This window comes from Gobius niger (assembly GCF_951799975.1).
Source record: "Gobius niger genome assembly, chromosome: 14".
In the NCBI taxonomy this organism is placed as follows: Eukaryota; Metazoa; Chordata; class Actinopteri; order Gobiiformes; family Gobiidae; genus Gobius; species Gobius niger.
Window position 1 is genome coordinate 4,075,169 of NC_136865.1, and position 19,200 is coordinate 4,094,368.

Here is a 19,200-nt window from a genome sequence, read left to right on the forward strand (position 1 = left end):
ATAAGTAAAAAAATCGTAACTTGCTACTACACCTGCAGTTGCGCTTATGGCCTCTAGGGGGAAGAGTTACGTAGTACTGCTTTAAAAAAGCCTCTTTAGACCAATTTTTGTCTGGGTTCAGTCCTGATATCAATCGGTGTGGCGTCAGCTGCATTTCCCACAGCGGTACATAAGCAAACAGGAAGCGGAGTAAACCAATCAGGGAAGGGCGAGAGTCGGACATTGTCGTCTGTCGGTGTTATTAGCGGTTTTGCGTTAATATTTGCACAGGATTGTGAATCACTAAACTCAGCTGTCGATGTGTTTTTGAGAAAAGCTCTTCCTGTCCCGTGTGCCGTTCATAGATTGTTATTGAGGGAACCACTGCGCCTCGTGAGTGACGCTGCTCATGAACCACACGTGATGCAAATAAACTAATCTGATTGCACTGGCTCGTTTGAGTTTTCTACTGCCGCCAACGAGACTGATATCTCTCTGTGTAAAATATACACAGGGGCGTCATTCAGGCTGGATTTCATCTTGGTCATAGATCAGGACCGGTGGTAAATAGCGAATGCAAGTTGTAGAATAAAATCTGCTTTTGGCTGGCATGTTGCTCTTTCAGGCCCTATACCTGATTTGATTTTATTTGTTTATATAACAAACCATGAAACTTACTTTTTAAGAAATGAGCAAAGATCTTCAAAGTTAACCATTGTTTGTGCGGCCCTTTGGAAGCAGGTTTTGAGTGTAAAAATGTGCTTCACTTTGAACTCTGAGCTCTGGACTCTCCTGTGGTCGGTCTGATCTCTGCAGTCCGTCCGTCACTGCCCGACCGCTCTGATCCCGCCTGCTTCTGATTGACAGCTCAAAGCCGCGCCCGGGCCCAGAGCGTATGCGATCTCTTCAATATTTCATCCACACCGACAGTACAGCACATCTGAAAGTATTAGTACAGCACTGACCATGGCGTGGATGCAGTCGGCCGCACTGCTGATCTTCTTCTCTGACAGGCTGCTGCTGAAGGACACCGTCTTTTTCCTGTCCCGCCCGGACCGGGATCCCTCCTGGGGACACATGGGGGAAAGAAGGACCATTAGACAAGTTTGCAACCACAAAAATAAATCCAAGTGGGGATATCCTGCATAACTGAGGCTAAAAACATTATTTTTGTATCTCATCATTGATTTTTTTTATTATAATAAATGTTTCTGTAAGGATAATACAGTATAGAGCGGCCTCTGTCACCACCTAGCTTTCACTTTCAGCCATTCGGCATGCTCACAAATATATAGTTAGCGCTCATAAAGGTCAAATAAATTAATTTATCGAGACTAGTGCTATATAGTGAGTGCAAACATAGCTATTTGTTGGCAAGTTGCATCTGAAATGGCCTGGATTGCAGTTTTAGGGCTCCAAATCTGATATGCAAAGGAGAGAATGCTGCATGACTAAAAAGTACATAAATGACTCGGCTGCTCATCCACTTTTGCATGTGCTGCTCATTTCACACATGAGTAAATGCTTGGTAAATGACGCCCTTTGAGGGGGTCCTGTGACGTAGCTTTTTAAAAGTGGAGGGAAGGTTTCTGCTCCATCTTTGACACAACTCCATCTAAAGCGCTCTGATATTCACACCAATCCGAGGGCTTTGGCAGTGGAAGAAGCCGCCAAAGTGAACAGAAATATTTGAACTATCACTTTAAGTGATAGCTGCTATCATTTTATCACTTTATATCACTTTATATACCTACACATCTGTAAATATAATCCCGCTGTTGTTTTATGTCAAATTATTGTCATTTTACCATATTTTACTTTTTATTTTTTCTCTTATTTATTTTAATATTCTTTATGCATGCCCTTGTAGTCTTATAGTTGAATGCTTTATTGGTTATTTGTTTATCCAAATTCAGTGTTATATGTTTTACGTTGCACGTTTGCACCGAGAAAAAAGTTTGTGAACCTGTTCTCAAATAATGGCAATAAAACCTATTCTGATTGTGATTTGACCCAGGCAGCAAAGAGAAGGAGTTTACATCCTAAAAGTAGCTATTCACCTTATTTGACTTGTAAGCAGGGGTTCGATTCCCACCTGGACGGGGCTTTTCTGTGTGGAGTTTGCATGTTCTCTCTGTTTCTGCGTAGGTTTCCTCCGGGTACTCCGGTTTCCCCTACCACTAAAAACATGTACAATAGAATCCCCTCAGGGGCCAGGACTCCGGTGAAAAAGAGATTCTTAATCTCAGTGGGACTATCCTGGTTAAATAAAGGTCAACAAATACAAAAATTTACAAAGTCTAGATTATAGATTTCCTTCACAGGATTTTTTTTGTCCGTAAAGACCAATATGTTCATCCTTAGCGAATCATCGGCTGTTTCATTGCTTTTTAGGGTGTTGTCATGTTATTGTGGACTGTCTTTGCTCTGAGCTTTAATTATAGATTTATATATATATACAGAGTATGTTCCAAAAAAGGACAAATGGTGGCAAACTCCGCCCCCGTGAGCCTCCACAGAGCTCCAGGGCCTGCCAATCAAAGCCCAAAGCTGGAACTTTAAAAATGTATGTATGAAAACCGGTGTGGCTTCATGAACTGCAGCCATCCCAGAATATCACAGGGGGATTATCTAGTTTTAGAAACACTAACTTTCTTTCTAACCTGGCTTCAGAAGTGTTTTTGGCATGTGTAAAGTCCCCATTGGTTTTCACATACAACTCAGTGGTGTTCAAACAGCTTTCACTGCTGCAGTAAAAGAACAGACACTCCAGGTCAAATATTGCACAAATACAAGTAAAGCTTGATGAGCCAATGACTTTAGTGAAAGTACTGAAGTATTCAAGAAGAAGAAGAAGAAGAAGAAAAGAGTAGAGAAAGTGAAGAAAGTGTAGCTTTGGAGCTTCAAAGACATGAAGGTTGCCCCTGAATCCCCCGCCTGTACGGCAACACGATGGGGACAAGCCCACTTCTTAGTTTTGAGTCACTGACATGGGCAGTACATTAGCACAGCGCCCCCTTCTGTTCTGGAGGGTGCGTCCTAATGGCTTTTAATACGGAACAAAACCCAAAACAATCAGCATTGGCCTTAGAGAAACCCACATCGGTCGACCTCTATTAGATATACAGTATTTCAACATATTTCTGTGATTGAAACCTTCACTATAATAATACATGCTATATATGCTTAACTTTAGGCTATTTGAGATATTAAAAAAAATACGTTGAATTAAATTGCTTAAGTAATCAGCCTATATATGTCGGCTATCAGCAATCTTCGTATTGGTATTGGAGCTCAAAAATCCATATCGGTCGGGCCCTCGTAGAAAGTATTATATTTAGTTTTTAACTATAGTGGAGTAAATAAATAAGTTTCCCTCTTAAAGCACAGACCCTCAAACTTAAGTACAGTTCTTTTGTGAATTGACTTTGTAACTGGCCGCCTCTGCGTATCCTGTGATTATTCTATCAACCTCCTCACAATATGGCCATCATCCTTCATCAGATCACATATTTATCCATACCGTGGAAACAAAGCATGAGGATTATGTCCCATCAGATTACATAACACCCACACACGAGCACATTGATTAAATCCGCCGCTCGGCCCACTATTGTTTCCATTGTTCTCTCTGATCCGTCCTTGGCCCGAACCGCCGCGACATTATTAATCATCCTGCGCGAGCTGAATTCTGCCCGGTAACGGAGAACTCTCGGCCAATCAGATAATATTCAGGACCTGTCCATCGAAAAGCTCTCTGTCCGAGGACAGTGGCGGGACTTGGGAGCGGAGATAGCATCGGATAAAGACGGGGCCATTTAAGATGAATCCAGATGGGATTACAGACAGTGTCATTTTAGTTTAAAGGCTCTACCGCCATTGTGCATAATTAAAGCCACACTGCCAGAGGTGAAAGTGGACTTTGAGAGGTGGTGCCACTGAGCAGTATTTCAATATTATTTTAAAAGAAAACTTCTTTTTAATGATAATTTGCAGTAAAATGTTTGAATTCCATATTAATACATAAATAAATACACATAAATCTTGAGTTTAGCAGATCCTTGTAGTGTTCAGGGGGTACTTTGAGTAGAACCCCCCTGGTCTAGGAGACTGAATATAGTATTTGTAGAGGTCGACCAATAGATACAGACGGCATCTCGTCATAGAAGGGGGCGTGGCTTCGCCGAGGGGGAAAATAGAATCTTTAGAAAAACACAATTTTCCACAGTTTTTTGCCATTTTCTGGTGGAATATGAACTTACTTATCACACATAAATATAGTCGTGTAAATCGGGCCCATATGGATATTTTCTCACAGCAGATTGTTCAGTAGAAGTGAAAAAATGGCAGCTCTAGCTAAACACTAGCATTAGCCTCATGCTAACATTTTATTTATTTATTTATTTATTTGATAGGGACATGTGTGAACAATAAACATGTACCACACTACAACATTTATAGCCAAGGCTAATTTGCAATGTCCGTCCCTAGAAGGGCTTTTCAAATTCACACAAAAAGTACAAAAAATACTGTAGCATCAAGTTAGCATACTCCGTTATTTATGTATTTATGGGCTGTTGAACCACTTTGCTCCTCCCCATGTCTTTGTATCTTTATTTAGTAGAAAACTATATTTATAATTCTGCATTTGTTAAAGTAGTTTTTGAAGAATTAGAGAAAGTTTCAATTTTTCTCCAAATTGTTTTCCCCCTTAACTGATTTCAAACATGACCATATATGGGCGATTCCAGAGATGCCGTCTGTATCTATATGGATTTATTTCTAAGGCCGATGCCGATTTATTGGGGGGATTTTTATTGGCCGATATTTTTGACCGATGTTTTTGGTTGGTTTTTCCAAATGTCTTGTCTATAATCCTGTAAAAACATAAATAGTTGGCGACTCCAGCAGAGGCCAATTATATTTCATTACTTTAGGTCAGTGGTTCCCAAAGTGGGGTCCGGGCCCCCTGGGGGGCCTCAGAGGCACTGCAGGGGGGCTCCTGAAGGTTGTATTCAAAACAAGTACGTTGAAAAACAATTTATTTTAAAAGGAAAAATACACTTATTTGCTCAAATGCACTATTTTAAACCAGTATGTAGCCTAACGTCATAGCTAGATGTGACTTTTTTATGTAATCTTTGCTGTAAAATAGCTACAAATTCCCTTGAATATACTGTAGTAAATTATTATTATGTGGGGCCCCAGGAAAATTCCGGAAAGATAAGGGATGGCTGCTTTAGGTGATTCAATCATAGTTTCTGTCCCAGCTTTGGTTAGCTGCCGTTAGCACTAGCGTACTGTTTCTAGCCGCGGCAATTCACGTGGCGATTAAAAATACAATTGCAGAGGTTAAAGAAATAGGCCACCGTTTTTACACCGAGATATGCTCTTACATTAGCTTAGGCGAGTTCTTTGCACCTGTCTGGTCTTCCCGTTTGCCTTCAATCACGTAAACACAGCGCAGACAGCGTTAGCATTTAGCCTCTCCTCCTCTCCTATAGAGTTCGGGAATGTGACGTCATATCGCTAAGCATTATGGGATTAGCAGCCATTGTAAACTAATTGAGATTTTAAAAGTTAAAATTCTGGAGTTACAGTTCACATTAAAACACTTGGACACCACAGTGAGTTAGATGTATTTACCAGCAATATCTCAGCAGCTAACGGAGTCGTTCCACTGCTTTTTTCTCCACTTTTTATACTGTTTTTAGCTAATGTTAGTCAATGGAAATGTATGCTAACAGCTGCAAAGATGGCGGATCTCCATGGTAACTGTGGACCTTCCCGAACTCTATAGCTCCAAACCAGGTGAAGAAACTTTAGTCAAACTTGTAGCTAACCAATTTTCATCACGATGCTTCACAGTTTCCCACGAGGCCTAGGGATAGGGTTGCCCTGAAATACGGAATCGTCCCGTATTTTTAAAAATAAAGGCGTGTCCCGTATTGAATCAATAAGGGGTGGCTTTTGTCGCGTATTTCGAGGATCCTCTCTTTCTCCCCGTCTCCCCATCGTAATATAACAGATCTATGCCCGTTACTAAATCACGCTCACATGCACCGCTCTGTGCTACATTCGAGAATAATAGAGAAAGGCAAAGTGAGTAAGAGAGTGAAATCAGGGAGGGAGGGAGAGAAAGGAGGGAAGAGATCTGACGAAGAATGAACCTGCTATTTAAGCCAACACAAAATCTCTACAAACTGAAACAAATCCATATATGTAGTCAGCGCATCCCTAGCTTTCAGACACTTCTTATTTGAGAGAGATCCGCGGTACGTGTCGGCAGTAGAACAGGAGTCCTGGCTAAAGTTATAACTTCAGTTAGAGTCTGTATCCCTCTCTCCAGCAGCTCACGGAGGCGGAGCTGACACAGGCAGCAGAGGGACTGGGAGAAGCTATGGGAGAAGCACTGTAAATAAAAGAGTAGCTGCATACATGAAACTAATGCCAGCTTTAGAAGTGTGTGTTGCTATAATAAACAATGGCTCCACCGCCTTGAAAAATCAACTTTGATTCCTGAAGACATCAACACAGACAACTACAAGCCAATACCACATTATTATTGCGATGGAATTCTTTCTTGATTATAGTTGTTTTGTGCAGGGAGCAGTAGAAAGGCTCATTAAACAAACCATGAATCAAAATCAAAATTTAAAGTGTATGTAAAAACATGAAGAACCGGTGAACCGGATCATCTGGATCGGCCGAAAAGTCCCATCACTATGGCCGAGTGTTTTCTGTGGCTCTGCTCAGACGTATAACAGCGTCAGGAGAGAATCTTTCCGGCACCGCCAAGATAAGAGCAAATCACAAGAGCAGATCAAATGTCACTAAAAATGAAACTTACCAATGAAACTAACTGACTAGTCTAATCTTTACAGTCTGTGCATGGTTTTAGTAAGAAAGAAAAATAAACAAGTGTGAAACTAACCATGCAATACCTAACCTTATAGAGAATAAGAGTAAAATATATAACATGAATAAATAAATAAAAGATCCAACATTGTTTGGAAGCATAAACAGTAAGTTATAAACCTGGTTACGGCAAATGAAAAAAACATTTGTCTATTGTCTATAGTGTATTATCGGTGGCCATTTTCTATTATAATCAGCCTTTTTTCACTGTGATACAAATCTCCCTAAAAACACCATTGTTTATTATAGCAACACTCACTTTTTACTATGCCATTGGCCAATTTCTCTTCATGTTCTATGTATTTACTGTCAGAATCCTGTACTAGTGTTTCCCAGTGGGGCCCCCCTCTGCCCCTGCTGCTGCCCTCTGGTGCCTGTGCCAGCTCCGCCCCTGGTGTGAGCTGCTCCTCGCGCTGAACTGTGGACAGGACACAAGCTCCAGGTGACACTAAAGCCAAAACCTTTACTAGGACTCCTGAACTCTAAAGCCATAGAATACAAGGCCGATTGTTGTCAAATAACAAGTTGCGAAAAATCTGAGAAGAGGATGACAGTTATAGATGTCTTTTTAGAGTTCTGGATTTCGTGATGAAGGCTGTTGTTTAGATATAGGATAAAACTCTAGATCGGAAATGACGCTTGTTGACGTGGCAAACGTAGCGGCCATCTTGTGACTGGCCGGCGAGGCTAAACCCTATAGAATTTATGTCACAACTGAAACATGAAACTTACTCAGTGACTCACACTACTCGAGTAACATTTTCTCAAATTACTTTTTTACTCTTACATGAGTAGATATTTTGGCTTCTCTACCCACCTCTGTATTTGATATACGTTGAAGTGAATGATAACTCAAAAATAGATACACAGATACAGTATCAGGGAAATTATTGGTGCTTCCGTTTGACGACAATGCACTGGGTTAGGCCAGTCCCAAGATGGCCGCCAGAATTGCCATTCGATCCAACATATTACTAAGGCCACGTCGAGTTTTATTAAAGATTTTTGAGGGGGCACGAGCTGATTGTTCCTGCAGTCTCCCTGGACTTGCATCGAGCGCAGCCTCAGCAAAAGAACAATAAGCTCCGAGCGCTCGTCTTATCTGGTTGGTGCTCATTGTCTGTCATAAGCGAGATGTCTTTTTTCTTTTGTCATTTTTGTCGTTCCTGCCCGCTTTTACCCCTGCATAGAGCATCGCGGCTGAAAAGAAAGCTTGTCTGTCATTGCCGTGAGTGTGCACACGAAAAGTACAAACTTACTTTACATTTTATGACAGTGTATATGCTGTGGTCTATTTCTTCATGACGGTAAACTTCCATCATCTGTCTTTGTTCGATCCAGTTGACCTTTCACAAAACCCCGCCCCAAAATGGTAAAGTCCAATCAAACATCCTAGCAACCGTTACTATGAAGCTAGTGCAAGAGCGCAAAGCTGTGCTGGTCATGAGGTTTCTCTGATTTCCCTTTAGACCTGTATACTTTAGCCTCAATAGTTGTACTGTCCCCTTCATTACATAGCTTAATATCTTGAATAGTATCCCTCTGCTGCAGACTGCCACCCATTTTGCCTCGAACATGGAGGACATCACTCAGGTATTGCTCCAATAAGACTCACTAACACGAGTCACAGCAGCGAAAACATAGGCTACACATAAAATATTAAAATCGTAAATCGAATCACAGACGCAATATCTGCCCTCATGCAGCCGTAGTGCGATCGCATCGTCCATCGCAGAGGCACACATTCCTGTCACTCTTCTTTCTCATCGTTCTCATTGAATACGGGATGTTTTTTGTCAGCTGCGTAAATATAACTGAGGCCATAAGCGCTTCTGAAGCACGCTTGGAATTCAACAGCGCTGTGTCATTTTAGCCGCTCTTGTGAGGTAACATATGTAACCTGGATGTTCCGCAGTGTGGCTTTAAGATACTTAAATCTTGGCATTGGCAATCCACATTTTAGACAATATATGCAGTCCGGATGAAAAGTTTAGAGGGACTATACAGAATTTAAAAACTAAGTATTTTCCTCCCCCTACATGTTCCAGCCATGTCCTAATGTGTAGAATGAGCTCAGACCTGTTCACCACAACTGCCTCTAATATCCTGCACTGTCACTCAGAAAAGTTGTTGATTCGGGTCCGAAGTGCCAAATTAATATAGAGGGTGCAGTTACATGTATGACCTGGGGTGGCAGTAGTGAGTACAAAACAACCAACTTGCATTTAGTCTCTTTAAAGGAACAGGCCACCATTTTTCCAAACTGAGATATGAGATATGTTCTTACCTGAGCTTAGACGAGTTGATGCGTACTTGTCTTTGTGCGTGCCCTCAGTCACGCAAAACAACCAAAGATGTTGTTTAGCATTTGGCCTCTCCCAATGTATTCCTATAGCTCCAAACGGGGATGAAGTTGGACACAAAGACCAGACAGGTACGCATCAACTCGTCTAAGCTCAGGTAAGAACATATCACAGTATGGAAGAACGGTGGCCTGTTCCTTTAAGACCAGTAATCTGAACAAGATCCAAAGAAGAACTTCAATATGAAACAAGAAGGGGAGTGATATAGTAGTAAACTGAAATATCTGCCAGTGATTAGCAAGCAAATGACTTAGTTGTAGTGGAGGCAATCTGTGCACTAAAACACTGCTTCAGCACTGAAGAGCTGCACCAGGTGAGGCAAAGCTTTATAAAAAAATGTTTACTCGCTTTCATCTGATGCCTCTGCTCGGTCTCTTTCTGAGAACAGCGTGGGCTGAGCTGTCCAGATTTGTGCCTGTCAATAAACCCAAGTCCGCGTTATTGACATAAACCTGGTTACCGCGGCAACCCTGTCACCAGACCGACTCCTCATCTGAGCTGACATTTCCCGCACTTCGCGTTACCAGACTTCCTCACACAACTGTCCAACATGGAGGTAGTGTTTGACGTGTGAGCGGAGAGGCTGTTTTAAGGAAACACAAGGGAAATAGTCCAGTCTTAATGACACTTTACCATCAGACAGAAAAAAACATCAGTCTGAACGACAGCTCAGCAATATATCGTCCACAAGATCATATCAAAGTAGCTGTTTGGAAGATCTGCACATTTACAATATCGAGTTAGAAAAATACAGATTGCAGATACACATTTTTGCATATTTCTGATGCTTTGCAAGAATATCGCTTCATCATCGTTCACCAGAGAGTCCATTGAGATATTCGTTTTTGTCCATATGGCCCAGGCTGGTCACTGGTCAGAACTCCCCGTGCTGCTGGATGAAGGTTTTTGGACATATTTAGCTGAAGAGTGCGAGCGATGGACTTCCTCCAACAGCGCGCACCAGGACAGAGCACATGGCTCGGCTTTGAACTTTTCTTTTCTCGCACGGACTCACTAGAGTGTGATCGCAAACATCGGGGAGGGAAATCACGTTTGCATCAGACCTGGGATACACGGGGGTGAGGATCAGTAGGTAAATCAGGAGTATCAGGAGTAAAGAGAGACGAGAGGTAGATACATAAACACTAAGATCAAGTTGAATCGTAGAAAATGGAATGGACTTTTGCACATTTGGTCATGTTTACAACCAAAAACATCAAGATTTTATTTTGAATTTTTTACTGAACGTTCACACACAAGCAACAGACAACTGTGAAGTGAAGGCAAAATGATACATGATTCTGTTATTTTTGTGGAACCCCCTTTTGCTACAATAACAGCAGCATGTCTTTTGGGGTTTGACTCTACGAGATCTGCAAAAGATTCCTCTTTACAAAACAACTCAAGCTCTGTCACATTAGAAGGAGAGTGTTTGTGAACAGCAGTTTTCAGGTCTTTCCACAGATTTTCAATAGGATTTAGGTCAGGACTTTGACTGGGTCATTCTAGCACATTACTATGTTATTTTAAACCATTCCATTGTAGATTTATCTTTGTGTTTAGGGTCATTGTCCTGCTGAAGGTGAATCTCCGCCCCAGCCTCAGTTCTCTTTCTGACTCCAGCAGGTTTTCCACTAGAATGTCCCTGTGTTTGGCTCCATCCATCTTCAAAACTATTCTCACAATCTCCCCATTCCCCGCTGAGGAAAAGCAGCCCCACATCATGATGCTCCCCCCTCATATTTGACACTGGGGATGGTGCACTCAGGACGATGAGCAGTGTTAGGTTTGCTCCATACATAACATTTTGCATTTGGGCCAAAAAGTAAAATTCTTGTCTCATCTGACCAAAGCTCCTTCTTCCACATGGAGCTGTGTCCTCCATATGACTTCTAGCAAACTTCAAACAGGATTTCTTATGGCCTCCTTTCAATAATGGCTTTCTTCTTCCACTCGTCCATGAAGGCCAGATTTGTGTAGATACGACTTGTAGTTGTCCCATGTACAGATTCCCCCAGCTCAGCGGCAGGACTTCACAGCTCCTCCAGAGTTATCTTGGGGCACTTGGTTGTATTTCTGACCAGTGTCTCCTTGTTCAGTTTGTTAGTTTACGTGAACAGCCGTGTCTTGGTAAGTTGGCAGTGGTGCTTTACTCTTTCCATTTCTGAATGATGGATTGAACGGTTGCTCTGGGAGACGTTTAAATCTTGGGAAATCTTTGTATAACTTAACGCTGCTTTAAACTTCTCCACAGCTTTATCCCTGACCTCTCTGGTGCTCCTTGACCTTCACGATGTTGTTTAGTGACCACAGCTCTGAGGCCCTCACAGAACAGCTGTAATTATACTGAGAGTAGATTACACACAGGTGGCCTCTATTTAATGGTTAGGCCAAGGTGTGAACATTCTACCGTCATTAGGAATATTATAAAGGCAATTTAATGCACTCAGAAAAATGCTGTATGAATACTTATGCACGCCCCACTTTTCACTTAGAGAATCATGTATCATTTTACTTTCACTTCACAGTTGTCTGTTACTTGTGTGTGAACTTTCAGTGAAAAATTCTAAATACAATCTTTATATTTATAGTTGTAAACATGACAAAATGTGCAAAGGTTCAAGGTGCATTAGTACTTTCGAGAGGCACTGACTGAATATATGGGTTTTAAAAAGATGGCTGCATGAGACACAATAGCTTTAGTGTTCAAACGACCCAAACTGATAGTATTGTTGATCTGTTTAGAAATATACAAATACATTTACAATATTTATGAAAATGATTATTATGTGTTTTTTTACTATGTAATAAAATGCAACTTCCAGTATTCTGTTGCATTTTAGATGTTTTTTGCTACTTGCATTGACCCTGCAATCTACAAAACTCATTATTACATTCTGACACTGTAAATGGGACACCAGGTTTTGTGGAAAAAGTGACAAAAAAGCGATGAAAAAGTCTTAGCTTTCGAATGAGGCGTTACTCTGCCCTATAGTCTGTGTAACCTTTTAGATTTGGGTGAAGCCGAATTGTAGAAAAAGCGCTTGGTTAAGGCGGGAGCTAAGAGGTTGATTCGTCATTATGAAGCGCGGCTGAACGAGTCCTCATTTCTTGTAAGTGTCTGTGGTTCTCACAGCAGCAGCTGGAACCACAGCCCTGAATATGTGCGTGTGGAAACAGGAAACAGCCGACAGCGCCGTTGAGCACTTCCTGTGGCTTTGAACCGGCAACTTCTCCCCCCACTCATACATGCTTCATAATGCTGCTGCTCAGAGGCCTGTGAGAGTCAGTTAGGATATTTATAGCAGGCAAAAGTGCGATGTTTACCGCCAGCTGGGAGGGTGAGAAAACTACAACCAGAGACGCTACAAAACGACGGCCCATGAGCTAACACATTACGCAGCCTTATGTTTTGGGGATGTTACAGTATTGTGTATTTGATGTGGCGTCACGTGGAATGTTGTCTGTTGTATTGGATTAGGCAGTAAGCTTTAGCTTCCATTTCAGACTTACATTTCCCCCCCTCTCTTTACGTGGAAAATATCTAAATATCTGAGTAGATTGAATATGAATGTCAAATCTGAATCTGTTTGAAATGGGCATAGTAACCAGCAGAGGGCGCATGGACTGGAGTGAAGCAGTTCAAAAGTGGAATACTGCAGATTTACTGTAGATATGTTAGATACTCATCCAAATCCACTCTTTGATAGCCCACTGCAACAACAGCATTTTCTGTGTGGAGCGGCTCATTTGGAGCATGTTTTATGTTGGCAACTGTAGAATCCAAAATGTTACACGATGTGCCTTTTGCCATGTTTGTGCTGGAACAGTTTTTAAAGGCACACTGCGTAACATTTTGGACTATACTGTACCATCAACACAAAACTTGCTCTCAATGACCAGCTTGACACAGAAAATGATTTTTTTTAGCAGTGGGTAATCAGAGAATGGATCTGGATGAGGGCCTAACCTGTTTAACTCTCAATTCTACTGACTTTAGTCGATGTCTCCATGGAAACGAGCTAGAGACGTACCCACTCCCGGTAAAGTTGTAGTCATGTTTTAGCCGAGGTGAGCCGCTCAGAGCAAAAGGACATGTTTCTTAGAGGTATTTTTCAATGGTGAAAATATCTATCATAAAATAAATGCTTGTATTTAAATTTTGTTTATTGGGTCAAATCTTACGCCGTGTGGCTTTAAATATTAAAGGTTACAAAGCCTCAAGGCAAGCACACCTTCACCTGGACATCCCTGTAGGAGCCCTTTTAGAAATGGAGTTGAGTAGAAAGTATTTTACTGTTTCAAATACGGCTTATAAGTTCTCAACTAAAATACTACAGTGTTCAAGTAAAGTACAGATCTGTTAGACCAGTTTTTTGCCTCGCGTACCCCTTGAGTCGTGGATTTATACTCTGAGTACCCCCTACCTTGAGGATTTTGCCAATATTATTACAGTGACCAACTAAATTAATATTATACAGTATTTAACAGTGTGTTGTGTTCAAAATTAAGCTAAAATACTCTAAAAAATCAAACCATTTACTGAAAAACATAATTAAAACTAACTTTCCTTTGAAATTCATATTGAAATTCTATTCTATTCAATTCCAAGTACCCCCTGCTAAGCGCTCAAGTACCCCCAGGGGTCCCCGTACCCCTGGTTGGGAAACACTGAGTTAGACCCATAATGGCGGCGTGTGATGTGACTGACCCTCCATCTCACCAAACGATCGTTTATCGACAAACAAAGCAGCCTGCCCAGAGCCTCATACCTAAGGGTGGTACTAAAAAAACACTTCAGGGGGTTAAACACATGCGATATGACTCTGACCGGCCGTGTAACCATGGCAACAACCGATGCTTCTACGGGCTCACAAAATGAACGGGCTTCATTTACGAGCTCCTCTGACTCTGGCCAGCCTTATGGAGGATGTGCCTGAGGAAATGCGATTGTTTGACATTTACACGCTTCCTCTGGTTTCCCCCAACATGCACAATAGGGTCACCTTTTGCTAAAAGCTATAGGTATTCCTGGCCGTGATCCCGAGGAGACAATAGTTGATACGTTACAGTTCACACGACTTGTCAAGCTGCAGTGTGGTAACTTCCTCACAAAGTCACCATCGCTCCCTCACCTGTTTCTAAGGCCTCTATGGCAGAGAGTTAAAGCCACACCTTGGAACATTTCACCCAATAAATACAATAAAACACCAGTGTTTACTTTAGCGCAGACATTGTAATGCTGGAGACAGGTGTTTGGTAAAAACTGCAAGCACATCCAGTCGTCTGAGCTGCTGCCGTGATGCTGAGAACAACCACTGGGGAAGATTCAAAGAACACTCAAAGATGTGCAAGCGGCTTGAAAAACACAGCTCTGTATACGGTGAGAGAACAACACTGTAAACAGCTGTAAAGGGTTGATTTTGCATAGTACCTCCCCTTTAAATAAGAAAGACTGATTTGAAGCGATTCTAATGCCTTTAAAAAATGTAAAGTTGAAATATATCTACAAGTCCACCGCATGTTTCTACTTCTCAAACAATGGCCCACTTGAGTGTTCACCGCTCTCAGACCACACTTTAGAAAAATGTGGAAAGTGTTTTTCCTGCCCTTTTGTCGTCTGTTCGGGACAATTTTCCATGTTTGCAACGTATGGTTTGCAAAAAACATCGATTAATCATCGTTATCGAGCAAGTCCTTAAAAAAAAAAGATATTCATTTTTTGTCAATATCGCCAACCCATCTCATGCTCCCTGAACCGCTCTTTCACATCGTGAGCCCCACAAATCCTGGCATTGTCCTTTTGGAATATGCTCGGGCCATCAGGGCAGAGGAAATACATTCAGGATGTTCAGTTCATCAGCTGATCTCATTCTTCAGGCACATAGTGTTGCTGAACTTTTTGGGGGTCTTTTTTGAGCTCTGTTCCTGATTTGGATTTATTTAATTAAAAACTAAAAAATGAAAGAAGAAGCCACAAAATGACCCTTTTATGCACAGTGGTCACTACAGTGGACTAGCTAGTGTGTTGTATCATACACTGCCTCTCACTGGTCAGCTTTTCAAGTGAATTTTTCCCCTCAAAAACAAGATGGCTGACAGTAGAGCAGGTGTGCCTCTCAGGGGAGGAGTGTCTGTCCAGCCCTTGTCTGCTAGGACAGCGGTTCTCAACCTGGGGGTCGGGACCCCCAAAGGGGTCGCGAGACAAATTTGGGGGGTCGCCAGATCATTTAGATAAAATATACATATTTTCAATAGCATATAATCTGATGTTTTATTGTAGCATGTGTTTGCTATTTTACCAGAGTGGCATTATTTGTTCGTAGTTTGATGAATTTTATTTCAGCCATTTGATTTTTTTCTTTATTTTTTAAGAATTATGTAGGCTAATGTTCCTATTTCCCATGGTGTGACCCGGGCGGGGGGGGTCACGAACCTCTTTACCTGTTATAATGGGGGTCGCGGCTCCAAAAGGTTGAGAAACACTGTGCTAGGAGACCCTTGTAAAACAAATATGGGGACATCAAGCAACACCTAAGGGGTAATATAATTGTTAAAATACCAAAGTGCCGATTATTATGTGTCCACTAAATTGGACATCATGCATCTCTAGCTATATATTTACTATAATCTATAGTATTGCAGAAACGTTGTTGTAATTGCATGCAAGCAGATGCCATAACTCTGTCATCTACACCAGTGGGTCAAAACACTGGGGTTTGGCCTCAGAGCTTTGTCTGCTCATAGTTTTCTTTGGCTAAATGTTGGAATGTGTTCAAAATATGTAAACACAATGTTAAAGATAATTTATAGTGTTTACAATATTTATTCTTAATAATTATCTTCTTAAAGGGCTACTAACCCCTCCTTCCAGAGCCTCAGTATCAGAGCCTCAGATTTGAAAATCTCAACAGAAAGGGGGCGTTGCCTGGAGGACTAAGGGGCACGCGGGAGGGGTGAGGGGTGGGAGGGGCTTGAGGCTTCTGACTTCGACGCTGCACCTGCAGCGCTCCTCGTAAACAAAGTCCGAGCATGGGAGCATGGAGTTCCAGCGAGCTAACTTATTTAGCAACTTGTTCCACTGGGACAGCTCGACAGCTCTCTCTACACAGGGGGGGCATCGTGGCAGACAGCGGCCTTGTACCTGAGGCGCTGGGTCATTTATTCCTCTGTCATTTACAAAGCTAGCGGCTTAGCATTGAGCTCGATCGACGTTAGCATCGCAGCTAAGGGACGTAACTGTCCTGGCTGCTTCAGAATTTACCGATCTATTTTAGATGTAGACTTTTGCTGTGGTCTACGTGAACATGGGAGATGTATCTCAGTGTCCTCAGCAGAGTGTGTGATATAGAGACGTGGCTATTTGTGTTACAAAGATTTTTATTATTTTTCTTACAGCAAAGTGCACAAAACATATCAAATAAATAAATGTAGGCCTGTATTATTGAGCAGGAACGCTGTCTTTTTGAAATTGTTTTTGGTTTGCCATTGAAGATGTGAGACAGAATCATTCAGGTCATGTTTCTCTAAAGGCTTGACTGTAACATTGTGAACCCAAAGAGCCAGTTAGCCCCAAGTAAATAGCCTGAAGTAATTTCTATTACTAAATTTAGTGAACTAAAAGGTTTAACCAACGTTAACACATACACTAAACTACCACTGAATGATGACACTGTAGAGTAAAGACTATAATGAAGTATTTATATGTATGCTTTTTTAGTTGAATATTGAAATATTAATGAAAATTATAGATCTTGTTTTGTACCAGTACTTGATTCTGCACTTCTGGCTCTTACAACAGTGCAATTTCCAAATTATAGCACAATTTCTTTGGTAAAACTTACTACAAACTTACAGCTCACATTTCACTTGAGGTTGAGCTGCATGTGGCACTCACTTGGTCTACATAGATGTGTGCAATAAACAAATTGAACAGACAAAGTTGACTGGTTATGTTATACAATACCAACTGTAATAAATATACATGCAGTAAGTTTTCAGCTTCTAGAAACATAAAGTGGTGCTGCATATACCTTCCTGTGACATATCTGACAGAACATATACAGGCTTCATTTTTTTTTTACTGCCCACAATTAAATCTTGCATGAAACATTGATTTTAATCTATTACGTTGTCCAATGGGCACAGAATGGTTCAGGCACAGGTCCTTTGTGTGCTCCTGATATGGGAGAGGATCCTCGACCACACTTTCAAACAGCAGGGCCATTAGTTGGTCAAAGTAGACTGTAAACAAAGCACAAAACATTTGTCCTTGTAAAAGCATTGGTTGTGTTGTTTTTAATGTGACATACCTGAGGTAGCTCTGGTCTTCATGGCTCTCACTGTGTAGTCTCCACGCTTGAATTTTGGATACACTATGACGATTTGCCTTTTTTAATCATAATTCAAGGCACCAAACTGCACCCTAAAATTTCACAAATAAACATTAATATGCAGTATCTATTTTCTAAACATTTCAAAGTGATAAAATAACTAGTGAATATTTGTTGAACCTTTAGGAATCATTACCTGGCCAGCCTTCCTTTGAATAAGAGGCCCAGACTATTGTGAGAATCAGACTATGGATTCCTCAATATTTGAAGTGTGGTATTGTGGGCTTATTTTAGCTTAATCTTTCAAAAAACGTGGTGTTAACAAAAGAGTAAGAGTCTCTCGCATGCTGCTGTGCCTACAAAGAATTATAAAGAATTACAAAGAATAATAAATTGATATGTGAAGTGTAAATACATCAATATAAATTAGATATTGGGAGGAGTAGTTGTAATTACACATACTTGATTTTGGCCACACTCTTGCATCATCCCCAACCAAAGGCCTGTGAAGACAGCGAGGGAACAGGGGGTTTTCCGTGGACATTCTGAATGTAGTTGCCCAGATGTCCACTCAGCCACAGCCTTTGATGGTGACCAGTAGAGATGGTTCATATAGATGGTTCACAATGCTTTTCTTCCACCTCGTCATTTCCTCCGTTCACCTTTTCTGGCCCAGCGCATCATTTTTTTCCAATCTCTGGGACACAAAACACAAACCCCTCCTTCTCCATGCGCACGCTGTTTCCAACCTCATTGCTCTAATAAGACAAAAAAATAAGAATATGAGTTCTATCATAATGCACAGTTATCCAAAGTTACATATTTATGTTTGTATTGTAATGTTTTACCTGGACTAGCTCGATGTCAATGACTTTGTTACTCGTTAGATTCATCATGGTGTAACTGCCATACTTGGCTGAATGTCCTACATGAATGCAAGTTATACATTAGCTGACTTTTAATACTTCAAATAAATGTTTATTAAATGTATTTACCAGGTGAATCTGCCCGCATGTCCCCGCCCAGTGTAACAGAGCCGCTTTCAAGAGCCTCCCTGATTAGGTCATCCTGCTCCAGCTTCCACTGCCAGTTGACCGTAGGGATGAGGAGCTTTGCCTGATGCCTATAGAAGCACTGCTCTGACAGTCCCTGAATATTGAAGGCCCCCAAGAACTATAAAATTAAAACATCTGTTATCATCGGATAATATATGGAAAAATAAAATGTTTTTGTAGTGCCTTTGAAATCTGGCTAAAGGATGAGCCGGTGAACAGCACAGAGCTGTAGGTTTCCAGCTGGGATGTTGTTCACCATGGGCTGACTGGACCACTGACTGGAGAACTCACAGCGAGGACACTGTTGAGTGACCCAGACAGGACATCGCCTAAACAGCTCCAGCAGTTGGTCCTCAAGAACAATATGTTCTTTGTCCTTGTGTGGAGGGACTTCAGCAGGAATGCTATATAAAATAAAGGATATTTCATCCCTCAAAAAACCAGGACGCTGTATATATTTTTTCAATTAAAACTCTAGATTTCCTTTGTACCTTGAACAGTTCACAGTGCTGGCACTGTCATCGATGTGGAAGCTGGGGTCAGACGCTGACA

At 41.4% G+C, this 19,200-nt stretch overlaps 1 protein-coding gene across 1 annotated transcript in view; it reads right to left on the reverse strand.

Moving 5' to 3' along the window:
* LOC306973437 (inactive phospholipase C-like protein 2) overlaps positions 1-19,200 on the reverse strand; it is a gene marked incomplete at its 3' end in the record, with an annotated part of 73,022 nt that overhangs the window by 41,662 nt on the left and 12,160 nt on the right. The window contains exon 2 of the mRNA XM_079570360.1: positions 945-1,046. Coding sequence (XP_079426486.1) covers positions 945-1,046 — 102 coding nt within the window. The remainder of the gene's footprint in view (positions 1-944; positions 1,047-19,200) is intronic.